The sequence below is a fragment of the Agelaius phoeniceus genome, chromosome 7 (genome assembly GCF_051311805.1).
Source record: "Agelaius phoeniceus isolate bAgePho1 chromosome 7, bAgePho1.hap1, whole genome shotgun sequence".
NCBI lineage: Eukaryota > Metazoa > Chordata > Aves > Passeriformes > Icteridae > Agelaius > Agelaius phoeniceus.
The window spans coordinates 44,891,110-44,907,037 of record NC_135271.1 but is presented as its reverse complement, the minus strand read 5'-3'; the positions used below and the strand labels follow the sequence as shown (position 1 = coordinate 44,907,037).

At 38.9% G+C, this 15,928-nt stretch overlaps 1 protein-coding gene across 4 annotated transcripts in view; it reads right to left on the bottom strand.

The window, feature by feature from the left end:
• THSD7B (thrombospondin type 1 domain containing 7B) overlaps positions 1–15,928 on the bottom strand; it is a 300,207-nt gene that overhangs the window by 230,173 nt on the left and 54,106 nt on the right. For all 4 annotated transcript variants that reach the window (XM_077181738.1, XM_054636437.2, XM_077181740.1 and 1 more), the window contains exon 3: positions 13,788–13,961. In XM_077181738.1, the coding sequence (XP_077037853.1) occupies positions 13,788–13,926 (139 nt within the window). In that variant the 5' untranslated portion in view covers positions 13,927–13,961. The remainder of the gene's footprint in view (positions 1–13,787; positions 13,962–15,928) is intronic.

Genomic DNA, 15,928 nt, shown 5'->3' with positions numbered 1-15,928 from the left:
CAAGGCATCCAGAAAAAGCTCACTGAACAAGATGTACAGCTCATATTTACTACTCAACCCTGCCAGCATTCCTGCTTTTTTAAACAAGATTGGAGAAATAAATTCGCTCTTGGCTGCGAGAACCTTGCCAGCTTTTCCATCCTAACTGTGTTTTAATCGGATCAGCCCTTAAACTTTTCAAAAAAGAGTATTTAATGAAAACAAACAGATGTACAACTGCCGACCGTCACCGGGAGACTGTTAACATGTGTCATCACCAAGTTTTAATAGCAAAACTAAAAAAACAACAAAGATTGAGAGTTATGACAGGGAAATATGGTTGCTATAGAAGTCCAGCTTCCATAAGACAACACTCCAGCAGGGAGGAGTTCCCACGCACAGCCCGAGCAGGTGCCTGTGCCAGAGCTGGCGTGCGCACCTCAGCCCCCCAGCTCCCTCTGCGCCCTCCTGCCCTCCCACTGCTCACCCTCAGCTGCTGCAGACTGCTGATCCAACAGAAAACCCTTCCAAATACAGGGGGGAAATACAGCTTCCCTCACATCAGGCTTCAAATCCAGCAGTGTGATGTGACCTGAGCCCCTGAGGAGCAGGGATGAGGACACATCTCCCTGTGGCAGCAGTTCTGTGCTGCAGCCTCCTGCAGAAATACACCCACCTGAACAGGCTCCATGTCACCAGCCAAGGAAGCTTCTCCAGAAGATAATTCCACTTGCAGCATGCTCAAAAATAGCCCCATACACGTTATGATCCCTATTTCTAAGAATAAAGCTGAATAAAATGGTTTCTCCCTCTGCTTCCCACAGGAAAGCAAAGCAAAGAGCCTGTCTAAATTTTCTTCCCTTTTCTTAATGAAACTTTTATTGATTTTTCATCCTTGTGAATCATTGCCTTGGAGCAACTTCTTTTAGCCGCAGGTTCTCACATTTAATTTGTATGTAAGCTTAAGGGAAGGTTTATCAACAGAGTCTCCAGAAAGATACTAGAACAGTTTTATGGAAAAGCTATGAAATTTTACATATGGCATTTACCAGCCTAGTTTAACAAGAACAAAAAAAAAAATATCCAGAATAATGCATGACATCAACAATCAGCAGATTCCTGTGACATCCTATGGCACCTCCATGCAGCTGTCAGTGCTCAAAGCATATAGAAGTCAGGCTGAATAAATTTGTTCTGATAAAGAGTAAAAATAAACACACACCAGACATTCATTCAGATGTATGGATCCTCCACATGTTAACAGCTACCTAAAGATAAGGAGAACAGAACATGTGTCTGTGTGTCCATAGCACAACAAGACAGTTTCTGGCACTAAAATGTGTATTTGAGTTGGGCATAAGGAAACTGCTAGGATTTAGTGAATAAATAAATGAAAAATCCATCAGCAATACATTAACAGACAAGACAGCTTTGCCAATACCAAAGACATAAAAAGGAACAAATCTCTGATAATTTATTCTTAAGCTAAAATTTTCCAGCTGCTTCAAGGGCTATTTACATGGGAAAAAACAACTAAAATGCTACAGACCTTTCAGCTCTCATTCATGCAAAATACATTTATTTTACTGGTCTAGGGAGGGAACAAATTTATGGGCCAACAAGCAGCATCCAGGGTACAGTAATTCAAGTAACTATTACTCAGTTTTGTCTCCAAGAAAAGGAGGTATCCTTTTGCTTAAAAGTTAATCTTTTGCATTGTGAGTAATATTGTCTAAGTGGCAAAGAAAAGTATTGGCTAGAATTGGTTCCACAAGACCTGAAAATGAGGATCTTTCACAAAGTATCTAGGCTTCTGGGGAAACAAAAAAAAAAAAAAAAAAGGAAAAAAAGTTAATAAGCTGAATCATCTGTCACTTTATCAGTCCAACACCTGTTATCTTTGAGAGGTGAAGCAAAAGGAAAGCTTGATGGAAATCTTTTCCCCATTCTCTCATGTCTTTGCACAGAAGTATCAACTCACTAGCACTGCCCTAATGATGATAACCCAATTGTCCTTAACTACTTCCCAAATTACCTGATTAAGGAAGGAATTCAATAGTGTTTCCCAGGTAGTATCCATTAATACCCACAGGCAGGGATCAGTAACAGAGCCTGCAGAGCGCTGCCCACGCAGCTGGGAGCAAAGCAGAGGAGGGGGAAGAGAGAGACAGAGAGAGAGGGGAACCACTGCTGGTCACAGGATTGACCCTGAACAGCAAACAGGCAGCCAGACCCCAGGCTGGACTGTGCCAAGGCAAGAGAAGTCCTTGAGCTGCACAGCAGCAAGCACAGGATGAAGCCAGATGTGATTACTTATGCAGGATGCTCAGTTCCATTGAATGAGAAGTGGCAACACCAGCACCAGGAGAAAAAAGGGATTTCATAAGGATAAATAGATTTTTTAAAAAATCATGTTTGTTGATCATGACAATTAGGTCTTCTACTCCCTTCTACTCCAAAAAGGTTTAAGAACTGTAAAAAGTTATTGGGATGAGGAAAGGTTAGGGAAATTTTTTAACTCTCTCTTAAACAGGCCATACCAAAACACTGAGAGTAAAAGAAAGAACATTTATAAAATCCTACATGAAGCAAACATGAAAAGGTTGCAAAGGTTGCTCAGCTGCAAGATAACTGAGTAATGTAACCTTTCAAAGCAGCAATGAAAAGCGATTAGACCATCCCTTGGATTGAAAATGATTGATCATGCTGCTGGTATTGGAATTGAAGCTGACTATAATGCCTTTTATGTAATTGCTTTATTGAATGTAGCATAGCTTTATTTGGCAATATAGTCAGAATACTGTGAGTTTTACCAGTTCTTTAGCTCCTGATACACCACAGACACACAGTTACAATACATTTATCCCAATGACATTGGATTAAATGGCACATACTGAGGTTGCCTCCTGACCTTTCAGTTAAGGTCTACAGGGAATCCTCTGCCTGCAGAATCATCTAGTTGATTTGAGTACCAGCAGCTTTCCATCCTCTGCATCTGTTTGCTGGTTTATTCCATAAACTATATCAAAAAAACCTTAAATCTGATTTGGGGCCCTGTGTGCTGTAATAATTAAATCATTCTGAACACTTTGAAAGCTGGCTCATCCATTAAAAAAAAAAAAATCAATCAAGGACGAGTAAATCACAGTGAAGAAGAAGAGTAAGACTTTCTTTTTTATATTGGAGCACATTGAAATATCTATGGGAAAAGCAGTGGGGGTGAGGAGTTGTTTGATTTTAACCTTTATTTTTATCTAAAAAAAACAGCTTCAAAATTTAAATGTAACTGCATAGAATTACCTTTTCTCACCTGCTTTTCAGTTTCCATTATTTACCATCCCCTAGTATCACTCCCTGCTCTTTGAAGAGAGTCCTGGCAAAGGTCAGCAGTCAATTAACCATCAATAAACACCCAACATGAGAGTGACAATTTCGGGCTGCCTGAGCTCCCATTACTAAATCAAGCAACATGTTAGAAATCTCATAACAAAAGGCATAAAGTACTTTGGAGTGTTCTGAACATAAATACAATGCTACCTTTAAAGCAGTAAGTATGAAAAATATCAAAGGAGGTATGTAATACCAAGTTTTATCATCTATTGCACACGTATATTGATTTAACCAAGACATGCTCACTTATCTACAAAGCAAAAAATTGGGTTTTAAGTACTGTACTTTGCAAGACCCTTAGGGCACAATAACATTACTGTCATCACTTACTCTGACTTCCCTGTCTCTCATTTGATCCATCCCCAGTCTTCTCAAAACATTGCAGCTCTGTTTCTATTTCTGCCACCATGCCAGTGCCCCTGGCTGGGTGGCAACACTGTAATTATACACGGGTGACATAAAAAAATTAAAATAAACATAAACACACACACAGGCACTGACATCTAGGCAACATATTTAACACTCAGACACATGGATAATTTTCCCAGTGCTGTGCAGGCAAGGATGTACTCGGGGTTTGGGGAAGGTCGTTTTGCACATTTTCTCATGTTTAAAATTGTTTGGGGACAATCCTAAAAGCCAGATCATCTTGGCATTTTGCAGAGCAATGCAGAAGATAGAGGATTGGTATTTCCTTAAGAGAAAAGTGGGATCAATAACAGTTAACAGTTTGGATAAACCCTCATTATCAGATTCCTACAACTTCAAAACGAATCCAAGTGAGCCTCCTGTTAAATGCAGACACAACTTCCAATCTACAGAATCACAAATTTCACCCTAAGAACGTTTTAAGTCAAGATACAGCTATACAGAGGTTGTGAAATATTTAATGCCAATTGAAAAACAGATGTACTGAGTTAGTTTAACTAAAAATACTGAAGTTTAGGTAAGTTATTCTAGTGATACACCGTATGCATTTAATACACAGAGCTGCTAACAATTCACTGAAATTCATTTTCACTTCTGCTTGGACACAGCATTATTTTATTAATGCAACCAAGAATATTAAGGGAATGACAATAAAAACATGAGTGCTACCTTATGAGCTATAGTTAATAACAGAACTTCCAGAAAGTTTCTGGTGTTTAATCAATAAAGCTTCCTTTTAATCCTTGTCTGTAAAAACTCTAATTCTGTACCCTATCCAGACAGCTGCTTCAAAACTCTGCAGCTAATACACACCAAAATTTATTGAATGCATAGAACATTTAAAGTATAGAAATAATTTTTTCTCTATCCAGTGTTTCCACTTCAACAGATAGAAGAAAAGTGTTTATTTTGCTTAGAAGCAGATGAGTGATATAAATGTAACTAATGGGTCAAAAGATGTTAAAGATGACACAAGTACTGAAGTTTTCCCTTCAGCAGCTTCAAACCTGTGAAAGTTATGATTATAAATGTCACCATGTAGAGAAGTAAAACATGCCTCACATGTAGGTGGATATTATTACCCTATTGAAATTTGAAGGTCTTTGGATCTCAGGGGTGACAGAATAAACCAAAAAAGACACAAAACAGTGAAAAATTTCAGGTGGTAACACAAACACCAGATGTCCCCTGGATTTAACCACATGGGTGGCACGCCCAGTCATGTTTCATATTTCTGTTGACTTATTCAATGGGTCAAAAAAGTCCTGATAAAGACTAAAAGAAGTACCTACCTTGCACATTTAATTTTTAAGCATATTGAAAATATAATGCTTTAAATGTCAGAATTTTTCAGAGGCATACAGCACGAGCTATTCTTGCAAATGAAGCGTAGGAACACCTTTAAAGCTGCTGTTGACTAAGCCAGGGAACACGAACCCTTCATTACCACTTAATTCTGTACAGGCTATAAACACAGCCCCGAGCTGGCTCGCAGTCACTGGGGCTGCGCTGGTGACATCAGCCCCTCCCCATGGCTGCAAATCTGACAGCACTGCTTCACAGAGCAGTGCAGAGCTTTTAAACAGATCCTGGGGAAATGATCCAACAAGCAAGCAGCAAATGTATTGCTGAAGGTAACAGGGAGGGTGCCTGGTGCTGTCCCTGGATCAGCTGGGTACCAGGGCACACACACTCTGCAGCCTGGGCTCCGCCTTGGAGGCGCTGGGCTGGCTCCTCTTTGAACATATGCCCTTTCAAGTGAAATTAATCACTCTCTTTATCACTCCTGCAGCATCTGGAGCCATAATCATTACCCAACTGCTGGGAAAGAAATGAAACCACTAATCGCACGGGGAGCAGGGCTTAGCGTTCAGAGCAGGAAAGTTTTTATTAAGTTCTCATTTGAAAAGTGATTTTTCATGGCTGGCCTTGCAGGACATGCCACACAAAAGCTGGATCTGCTTCAGCAACTGTCTACAACTCACCCCCAGCACACAGAACCAATGTGTTTAGAACCACTATAATGAGGGTTTAACATGCTTTTCCAAACTTAGCTCTATAATCCTAAATCACTATTACACGCAAGCACTACACGGAGACACATTCAACCACGAGCTTTAAAAGGGCTCTGGAAGAAGGAAGTGCAGAATTCTGCAGAGGCAGAGACCAGACAGTGTCCCTGGAATCACACCCTGCTCTTGGACTGGTCTCAGTCCAGGCAAACTGAAGCTCTGACATTCAAAACTACTGCATTAAGGGGTTATTTCAGCATATCTATGCACTGGCTGAGGGTGATTGAATTAAACAATGTCAAGACTATGGAAATAACCTGGATTATCATGAAATATCCTTTCCAATTTCCCTATTTCATGTTCCTGGCTTTTGCCATCCACATTTTTTGAAACTAAGAAAGAATGCAAAGTAATTTTTTTTTTCCTTTTTGGAAAGAAAAGAAAAATGAATAAAATTATAATGGCAGGATTATTCTCAAAAAGAGCAGCAGAAGAAAAAAAGTATTTAGGGAATAAGGATATCAGAGGGCAGACTTCCCAAACCTCATGAAGAGTCCCTAGAAAGAGTCAGCAGCATAACTTGCATACTGAGAGCGTGTATTTTAGGGATTTCTAATACAATTTTGTGTCATTTTCACCCACCGTTGTGCTCTACACAAGAGCTGAATGAGGAAGAGATTACCCTTATATACTGAAGCCATTCAACTAACTGGCAAAGTAAAACCCTTAAGATATACTTATTTAAAAAAAACCTGCAGGGTTCTGAACAAGGGCAGCAGAGTAATTAAATCTAGTACTCCACTAAAACAGGCTGAAAATGTGATCATCCATTTTTAATGCACCACCTATACATAACAACAGAAATCTTTCCAACAGCTGCATTCAATTAAAAAAAAATTAACCCCAAGGAAAAACTACAGAAATATCCCAATCTGTTTTTCTTGCCACTCACTGTGCTTCTTTTGTGACTGAAATATGTACAACAATACAATCCAACAAAGTTAAATGAAAAGTACCACAATTCCAATAATAAGCTATCTTTTTATTTTTTAAAATGAACTATTTAAAAGAAACCACTTTTGCAGATTTTCCCCTGTGACCCCCAGCTCTGTTCCCATAGTAACTATTGAGGAAAGAAAAGGATGAGAAGCCTAGCATACTTTTCCCAATACCAACAAAAAAACAGAAGAAAGCACCTTATTCTCAAAAACCATTATTCTCAAGAAGAGAAGAGGGACATCAAAAGATTAGTGTGAATCTCCTGTGTAATCTAGTTTAAACCACCACCTACTGAACATCTGATGCCGGTTGACAAAGATGTTTGCTAAAGCAGGCAGCCTTACTGTAAAAGGCCTGCTGAAATAGTTTTGGATGCCCAGCAATAACAAAATGACCAGCACATGCTGCAAAAGCTCCCCCCTGAAGGCAGCCAGCCCACAGCCAGGCTCAGCACTCGCCTTTGCCAAGGAACTCCTACTCCAGGCTCATCAAGTGTTAATTTCAGTATTTATTTCAGCATTCTTTCAGTTCCTCCTCTGTTTGCCTTTTTAGCTGGATTGGTACTCTGTGCTGCCCATACTGCTTGCTGGAGTGCTTTTCTAGGAGAATGTAATAACCCAAGGATTCCTTCTTTAAGCAGTGCCACCAAGAGCCTCCCTGTGCTGTCCGCAGCTCCTCACAGGAAACCAGAGCTAACAAACAAGCCAAGTTTTACAGACAAGGAAAAAAGGCACCAGTTTAGGTATTCCTGTATCTCTAACCAGCATCCCAAACTCTTCCAGGAGCTATTCCAACATCTCTGCTGCTGGCTGGCACTCCCTGTGCCACAGGTCCTTCATCCATGTCCCATGCACAGCACTTCGAGCCTGGTGGGATTAGGACAGGACCCAGGTGGGAGTGCCATGGGCTGCCCTGGCAGTTATCCAACCCAAAAGCAGACCTCAAGCAGTTGGAGGAAAGACCAGGCTGGAAAATGATGTTCCAGCATAAGAAAGCTTCTCCAGCTTTTATGGAACTCTTCTGGTGCACATTTATCTTGTTCTCTGTCAAACTCCCCATTATTTCCTGGTTGAGGACACAAGGTCTCCACCAGCTTTGAAATGTCTCACCCAACTAACCATGAATCGACCAACTCCTGCAAAGGGTCATAAATTAAGGCAACGGGTGTATCTCCACCATCCCAAAACAAGCTTGATTCAGCTGTTGAGAAAATAAGACCAGATGATGATACCAGCATCAGAAGTGGAACAAGATGGATGGAACAGCAGAACCAAATGTAATAAAATTTTGAGAGTCATGGAACAGAAGGGTGGAAATGTGTACAGGAAATTGTAAGGAACAAAGAAGAAAGAAAACCAAATATTTATCAATCTGAAACAGCTGCATTTCTGTCTGAGGAAATGTGAGATTAGCTTTGAGGCCACCCTTAAAGCCTCTCAAATATCAGTGACTAATATCAACCAGCATTTTAAATTTTGCTCCTAACAAAATTTTGCAAAACAACTTCCTTTGAATCTTCAAATGTTATTCGTTTTTAATGTTCTGTAGAAATAGAAGCATAATTTATACTGTCTCATAAAATATTATTTGTAAGTAATTATTTTAGACAAATTTAGAAGTACTACTTTTTTATTTAAATCGCTTTTTTAGCAGTTACATAATGAAACTACGCCAACACATTAAAAACAACTACACCGCTTCAAATGAAACTGTTCATTACAAAAACTGTTCATTGTTTTCAAAAATTACTCTGAGATATTTTAAGCCAGACATCTATAATTCCAATTAAATACAGTAAAACATCAGTAGGCGAAATCTTAATTGGGATTTGATATAATTCTGAGGAGCAGTGCTAAGAAAAGATTTCATTTGACCAACCAGTTCTAAGAAATAAGTTTACTCACAGAGGTCCACAAGCTTGGTGTCTTCAATTCATAAATACATTAACAGCAATGACCAAAAGAAGAATTACTTAAACTAAAAAATAGTCTGGCTCAGGAACAGAAGCATAAACTGACCATGAATAAAGTAAAGGTAAAAATAAGATTTCTCATTTTAGAACAACTTTTCATTATCAGGTTTATGGCAGTGTCCTGGTAATTTTGAGAACAGAACATAATAGGTTTTTTTAAAACTACTAACTGCTTCTGCTGTCAATACGACATGACTACAATCTATAACCCAGGAGCACCACTTGTGTTCACTCTTAGCATAGTGAAGATCCTCTGAATCATACAAAGTTTGATTAAATCAAGGCTAAATTTCCACTTCAAAGTTTCAGCATTTAAAACTCCAACCACCAAAGCAGTGTAAGAACAAGCCACAATTAGAATGTTTACCACACATTGAGAAGTTTGGAAGCATCAGTCAGATACACCACAAACCTTCCAGACACCACACAAAGATCACTAAAAAGCCATTTGTGCTTCATTCATGAGCTGTTGTCCCATCAAACAAAGAAACCACTTCATTTAGGACAGATAATCACTTTTCATTTTGTCGGGCTTTTGGAATACCTCACTTGTTGCAGAGCTATTTTTGAGTCTCCTTTCAGCAGGTTTGAGCTCTCCTGTCCTTTGAAGACCTGGACTCCTTTTAACATTTGGTGTACGTAGGTAAAAGCTCGTCTTTTAAGACATAAGGTCAAAGGCACTTCCAAACCAGCACTTGACCTTCATGAAATTACAATCTTGAGAAAGGGCATTTTATGGCAGTATTATCAGAGAGCAGAGAACAAAAGGCCTTTTTCATCATAGCCAGGGCTGAGCTCACCCACACTCACGGGTGGTTCAAAGGTTCCTCCACATTAGAAGTTGTTCTCTGAAAAGTTCATTTTGTCCCTTTTCCATTATGGATTGTTTCTGAAGAACGACTAAAGATCAAAACCCATCTGCTAACCCTATTTTAAGGACGACTTTCAAATACAGGGAGTAACTCCAAAATTAAAGTTTTCCTATGTTCACCTCAGGCAGGAGTACTTACAGCTCACACACCTGGCTCCCAAAAGCCCAGGAACTCCAGACGTTTAATGGTTTCTTCCTCAGGTAAAAATCTCTCTGCTGTGATCAGAATCATTACAAATCCATTTCCCAGTCTGATACCTCACTTTCAGTGCTCTTCCACTCAGATCAGGGAGCATGTCCCTGCTGAGCTAAATAACCATCCTGATTCGTTTTTTCTAGAGCAGGAAAACTCACTGGGACACAACATCTGGGTTTCTAACAATCCCTTCCTTCCCTTCCATAGTAGACAGAGGATTATTTCCATGATAGATAGCATTTCTACCACGATTAAATAACTATTTTTCTAAAAATTAGGGCATTTTCATCCTAGAAAAAACATTTTTACAATGTTTCCCTTCTTAAAAAATAAACCCATGTCACTGCTTTAGCTCTGAGAGCCTTTTATGGGCTATGTCCCTTATATCTTGCATTCTGTTTGTATTTTGGGGAAACAGCACATACCTGAGGTGCAGTTTATGGAGGAGATGAAGACACCAGCAGACAAGGGGAGCCTAACCTATCCATGAGCTACAAAAAGAGTATCTGGAAAGAGACACTCCAGCACTTTGTAATCCTAATTATTAGACTCCTCCTGTAAAGTACTCAAAATATTAACTTGTTTCTTACACTTAATTGTGATTTTGGAGCTAAATTTTAGAGATTTTAGAGAGTCACAAAAAAAAAAATAAAAAAAAGAAAAAACAACTAAAATTATGATGTGGACTCACGTATGTGTTACTATTCTATAGTTTTAAAAGCCTGAATGGCCATCACTAAAACATAGGCATACTGGCATTGCAGAAGTTCCAGGAACTCTTAGGACTACCCCAAGTGTTGGAGAAAATTAACATGGTGAAATATTCAAATTGCTAATTGGCAACTGCATTAAATACTATTAATTTACAAGAATTTAGGTCCAATTAAATTTTGCAAGTGCAAGAAAATGATTCGGCTATTTGATGTTGCTGAGTAATTTAGCTGATATGATTATTGTTTTCATGTTTAGTGGCCACTAAATGAGAATCTGACAGGAAATGTCTGGAAACCAGAAGACACAGGGTACAGATATTAATTTGTAACTTCTAGAAGCCAAAAGCTCAAAACAAATGGGTTTAAGACAGGCCACCAATAAGCAACATGCAAGTGGATAGGCCTCTGAATAGCTGAGGGAAGAGTATGTATAAAATTACCTCACACTGCCAAGTTCTCATGTTTTAGAACTTCAGAGCCTGGGGTTTTTTTAGATGCAGTGATTTCAATACTGTTGTTTTCCCCTGGACCAAGACCACCAAGCCCAGAATGAAAATGTACAAGTCTTCATTAGACAGTGTCAAGGATTTAGCTGAAAAAAAGGTCTGTATTATAAACTGCAGCAATTATATGATTTTTTTTTCCTTTTCCCCAGCCCCATCCATATTAAGGATGCCTCCCTGGATTTGTGTGTGCTAGGAAAATTTATTTCAGTACATAAGAATTCATTTTCATAAAGTCAGGGCTTTCAGTAGCATAATCTTATTTAATTATGAAGCATGACATTTCAATAAGAAGTTGCATTTCTCCCCAGCAGGTAAGTAACTTGCCATGCTTACAACAGACAATTCAAGATTTAAAAACAGAACAGATCATCCCCTTTCCCATTATGGACTGTTCATTTCTCATCAGATTGTTTTATTAAGAAAAAGGACAGCAGCTGCAACTTTTCTTTCTATTGGAATGGATCTGCCTAGCTTTTATTTTAAATTTTACTTAATTTTAGGTACAATGTGCTGTGCTTTTGTTAACTTTTTATTATTTTGTATTGGGCACAAAAGTCCTCAAATGATAGGATGATTTTTATACAATTATTATACAAGCCACAGGTTTCAATAGATCAATATCTCCATGATCTACATCCCAGGGATATTTTATTATTAATATCTTACCACAAGGGGTTATGTTAACCCTTCTACCTCTCCAGATCCACCTATTCCACTTAAGTCACCACCCCTCTCTTCCCAAAACACTTCCTTTTAATCTTCTGAAGGACACACCTTTGTGACTAATCATAGTGAAAAACCTTTTCAGTTAAGGTATGAAAATGCTCACAAAATCAAGCCCCGTATGCCCCCCTGACAGCACACTGCCATTCACTGCCCATTCTGTTATTTCTCAGGAAAACTGCAAAAACAAAAGATTCAGGATTTCGAAATGCTGATGCTTCACTACTACTGCAAGGGCTTCACAAATTATACTTAGTTTCTCAGCAAAACAAAATGTTTTGGGTGAACATACTATTCATTTCAACCTGGAACTAAACATTTGGGGCTTAGATGTAACTTTTATCTAACTTACAACAAAATACTTCAATGGGGGGAAAAAGGGAGGGGGGAAATGTTTACAAATACTGGAGAAAAATCTTTTTTCTTCAGTCGGGACAATACATTTAGCTGGAACTCACAAAGTATTTTCATTTGGCAAACACATCACTCAAAGTTGTTTTCTACCCCATGCCGCTCCATAAGCAGGGAAAGTACATCAAAATACTCTTAGGATTTAAAGTTTTTAAAGTGACTCTCTAGAGATCAGATATTTTTAATGCACTGTGGGAGTCACAAGAACTGACAATTTTCTTGTGCATCTGGAAGAGGAACCTTAACAGCAATCCTACTGAGGGCTTTCAGAGCATGGTGCCCACACAGTCCTGGGCACCAAATTTTCTTAGCTCTAATTACATCTGCCCCAGATGCCTTTGAAGCATTGAAAGCTCCTTATTTTCAGCTGGAATCATCGAGTCAAATTAAAGTTTTATGATTTACAATGCACAGCCCTAATGACAGAAGAGAAGACAGACAGCACTGAAGGCTCTAATTTGTCTTTAAGAAAACAACTCTACCTTTCAAAGTTTGTTCAAAAATCATGTAAATAACAGTGAATTGGAGAAAAGAGAGTCATTGTTTATTTCCTCCTCATTTCACATCCTAGACAGTGTAGAGAAAAAGTCTTTAGAAATACAGTATCATGCTGTACTTTACCAGCCCTTCCCCAGATTCCCACACCAGCAGCCAGGCAAGAAGTTTGTGTTGATCCTATCAGAAGAACAGGAGTTCTTCCAGAAAAATTGCTTCATTATTCCAATAATTCAGTCTATTACCTTCTACAGAAATGTAATTAAAAAATAAATAACCAAAATACCAAATAACCTCTCCAAAACAAAACAAAACACAAAAAAAGAGGGAAATTATTTTTCCATCACATTTAATTGCTGTGTTGCTCAGTCACAAAAGGCCAAACCTCAAAGGGATCCTGAGCAATGAAACCCCTGGTTCAGTTCAGTATTTTCTGATTAAGCACTTTAAGTAAACATTTCCCAAATTAGCCAATCTTTCCATTTCATTGAACATTCTCTGCTGCTGTGTGTTGTGCTACAAACAAACATCTGATGCACCATGTTTGGTCCTGTGCAGCTGTACCACCCCACCTCCCACCCACCCACTCCAGCACCAAAGCATCCTCACAGCTTTCCACACCCTGTACACACTCAAGCACTGCATGTATCCAACCTGACTGAGGGACAGAAATAATTCACCACATGCACCAATGGAATTACAAATAGATCGACCAACAGCATGGGCTTCTGACTCAGCTCATCCTGAGAGATGCTGGTGTGCCCCTTGCATACAAAAATTAAAAGAAAATTATTAAATATTTCAAAGAAAGCAATATTAGGATAATAATCTAGTAAAAATACTCTTAGATGAAAAGCATTAAGGAGTCTAGAATTATGCTCTGGGTGCATAATTACAACAGACATGTAGATTACTAATGTCAAACACAAATTAACTTCCTATTTTTCAGAATTAAAAAAAAATTACAACAGAAGACATTATCAGACTTTTAAAACTTATTATTGAACTAAAACAGAATGGAGAAAGGACAATCATGTCATCCTTTAATACAGCAAATATCTAGTAGAGAAGCTAACATATCTTTTTCCTACCTGTTTTCCAGACAAACTGGTGACCTCTCCTGGCTTGCAGATCAGCTGTTTGCAACATTAAGAACACAAACAAAAGGAAGGGCTTCCCCAGGCTCTGCCATGCCCAATGAGGAGAAACCCAGTTCTGTTGTAGAAGCATAATTCAGATAATTCAGTCTCTTGTATTCTTTGGTCCTAGAATTAAAAAAAAAAAAAAAAAAAAAAGAGAGAGAAGGCTTGTTAAAATATTCAAACCACCAAGGCAACAGGCTCAGCCTAAGGGTAACCTGGTGGCCAGTGTGGATTTGATGAGGACAAGTCTGCTGCAGGTGCTTCACTTGGAGAGGGAGAAAAGAAAAAAAAAAGGCAGGAAGGGAAGAGAGAAGGGAAGGGCCAGCTCCCAGAGGACCTACAGTCCCATCCTACAAAGCCACTGTAAATGCTTCCAGCAGGCTCTTAGGAAGAAATCTGCCAGTAACAATAAATGGCAATGACCCAGGGGCAGCGTGTGGTGTGTGCCTTCTTTTCACTGGTAGCTTTAGCAGGAATGTTGTCTTGATATAGGCAGACTAAACCAAAGTGAGAATGGATTCCATGTACAAAATTCAGCTCCATATCCATGCCCTACATTTAAGATCCAGGTCTGGAAGGGTTTTTAGCTCCTACCCCTGTGTAAACATGGCATACACAAGAGCAACACTAGAAATGTGATGCAGCAGGAAAAGCAGGGAAATGGGGTTGCTTATTAGCACATGATAGACCAGCTTGAGAGGGAAAACCAGACACTACACAGGCATTTCTGTGGAATTTGGGACACTCATTCAAGTCCCTTTGGATCACTGAGCTCCAGGTCAGCAACAAATTGCTCCAGAGAGGTCTCTCTGACTAAGGGATTTTAATTAAGCTCCCCAACACTTCAGACAAATACCAGAAGCACATTGTGAATGAGACTGGAGTGGATCAAGTCCTGCTGCTGCAGCAGTTTTACACCACACAATTCATTAAGATAATCACTGAGTGGTGCTGGAAGCAAGGAGGAATGTTCCTCTGGGTCTCCCATACAAAGCAGGAGACCAACTCCTAAATGCCAGCTTCAGCAAACACCCACATTGTTTATATACTACAGAAAAGCTCCAAACAGCAGAGATTAAGAAACTCACACAATAAAATAAAATCTTAAAAATTCCTATTCAATCCAGTAATTCCAATCTTTGTGTCTCTCACTCCACAAGATGACCAACTAGACACTTAGGCAGACTTTACATGAGTTTCAACTTATTTTAGATTCATCCATATTCAGGTGGAAACAATTTAGAAATCTCAAAAAACATTCATGGTACTTCCACATCAAACAAGTTTCTGAGGTAAATTTACATATTAATTTTTCTGATGCAACAGCTTTTGTATTTATACCAGGTATTCATACCATACTTAAATTCTCCACATAGTTCTACTTATTAGTGATTAATCCTACTTTTATAGGTAAAAATGTCACATCTCTACTTGCATAAGGATGGAGATAATACCTGTCTTCAAGATTTGTCTTCATGGGCATAATCTTGGTGATTTTCATTAAAATTATCAGTTATTAGAAGTTCAGTCCAGAAAATTCTATTACATTCCTAACCTTATGAAAAGCAACATTGTCATAGCACATAATACACAGCATCGTTCTTGATAAGAAACTGAAGATAAATCTGGAAATTGTACACACTGAATATACAGTAGAGCTTTTAATTCCAGGCTGTATTCAAATTACTTTGAAACAGTTTCTATCATGATAAATCCATGCAATTACATTTAATCAGATATTGACTACCTACAGTGGAAGATACAATGTAATATCTGTTATCTGGTTTAGCTCATTCCTGGATTTCAGATGAACAGCATCTCGTGTACAAGCTAAAAACCCATCAACCTGACCAAATAACGTGGGCAAGGGACCACATTTATGCTTTGCTTATGTCTTCTGGGTTAATTTTATTCAGAATTCACATTTAATTCAGAATGCAGCCCACCAAGTCCCGACACCCAGGGAATGTAACACAGACCACAAGTGGCCTCAGAGGAAGCACACAAGCTCAAATCTTGAGCATCATTCAGAAATCCAATGCAGCAGTGAAGTCCTGGGGTGTGGGGAAGAAGGGCCCTCAGAAACCCTG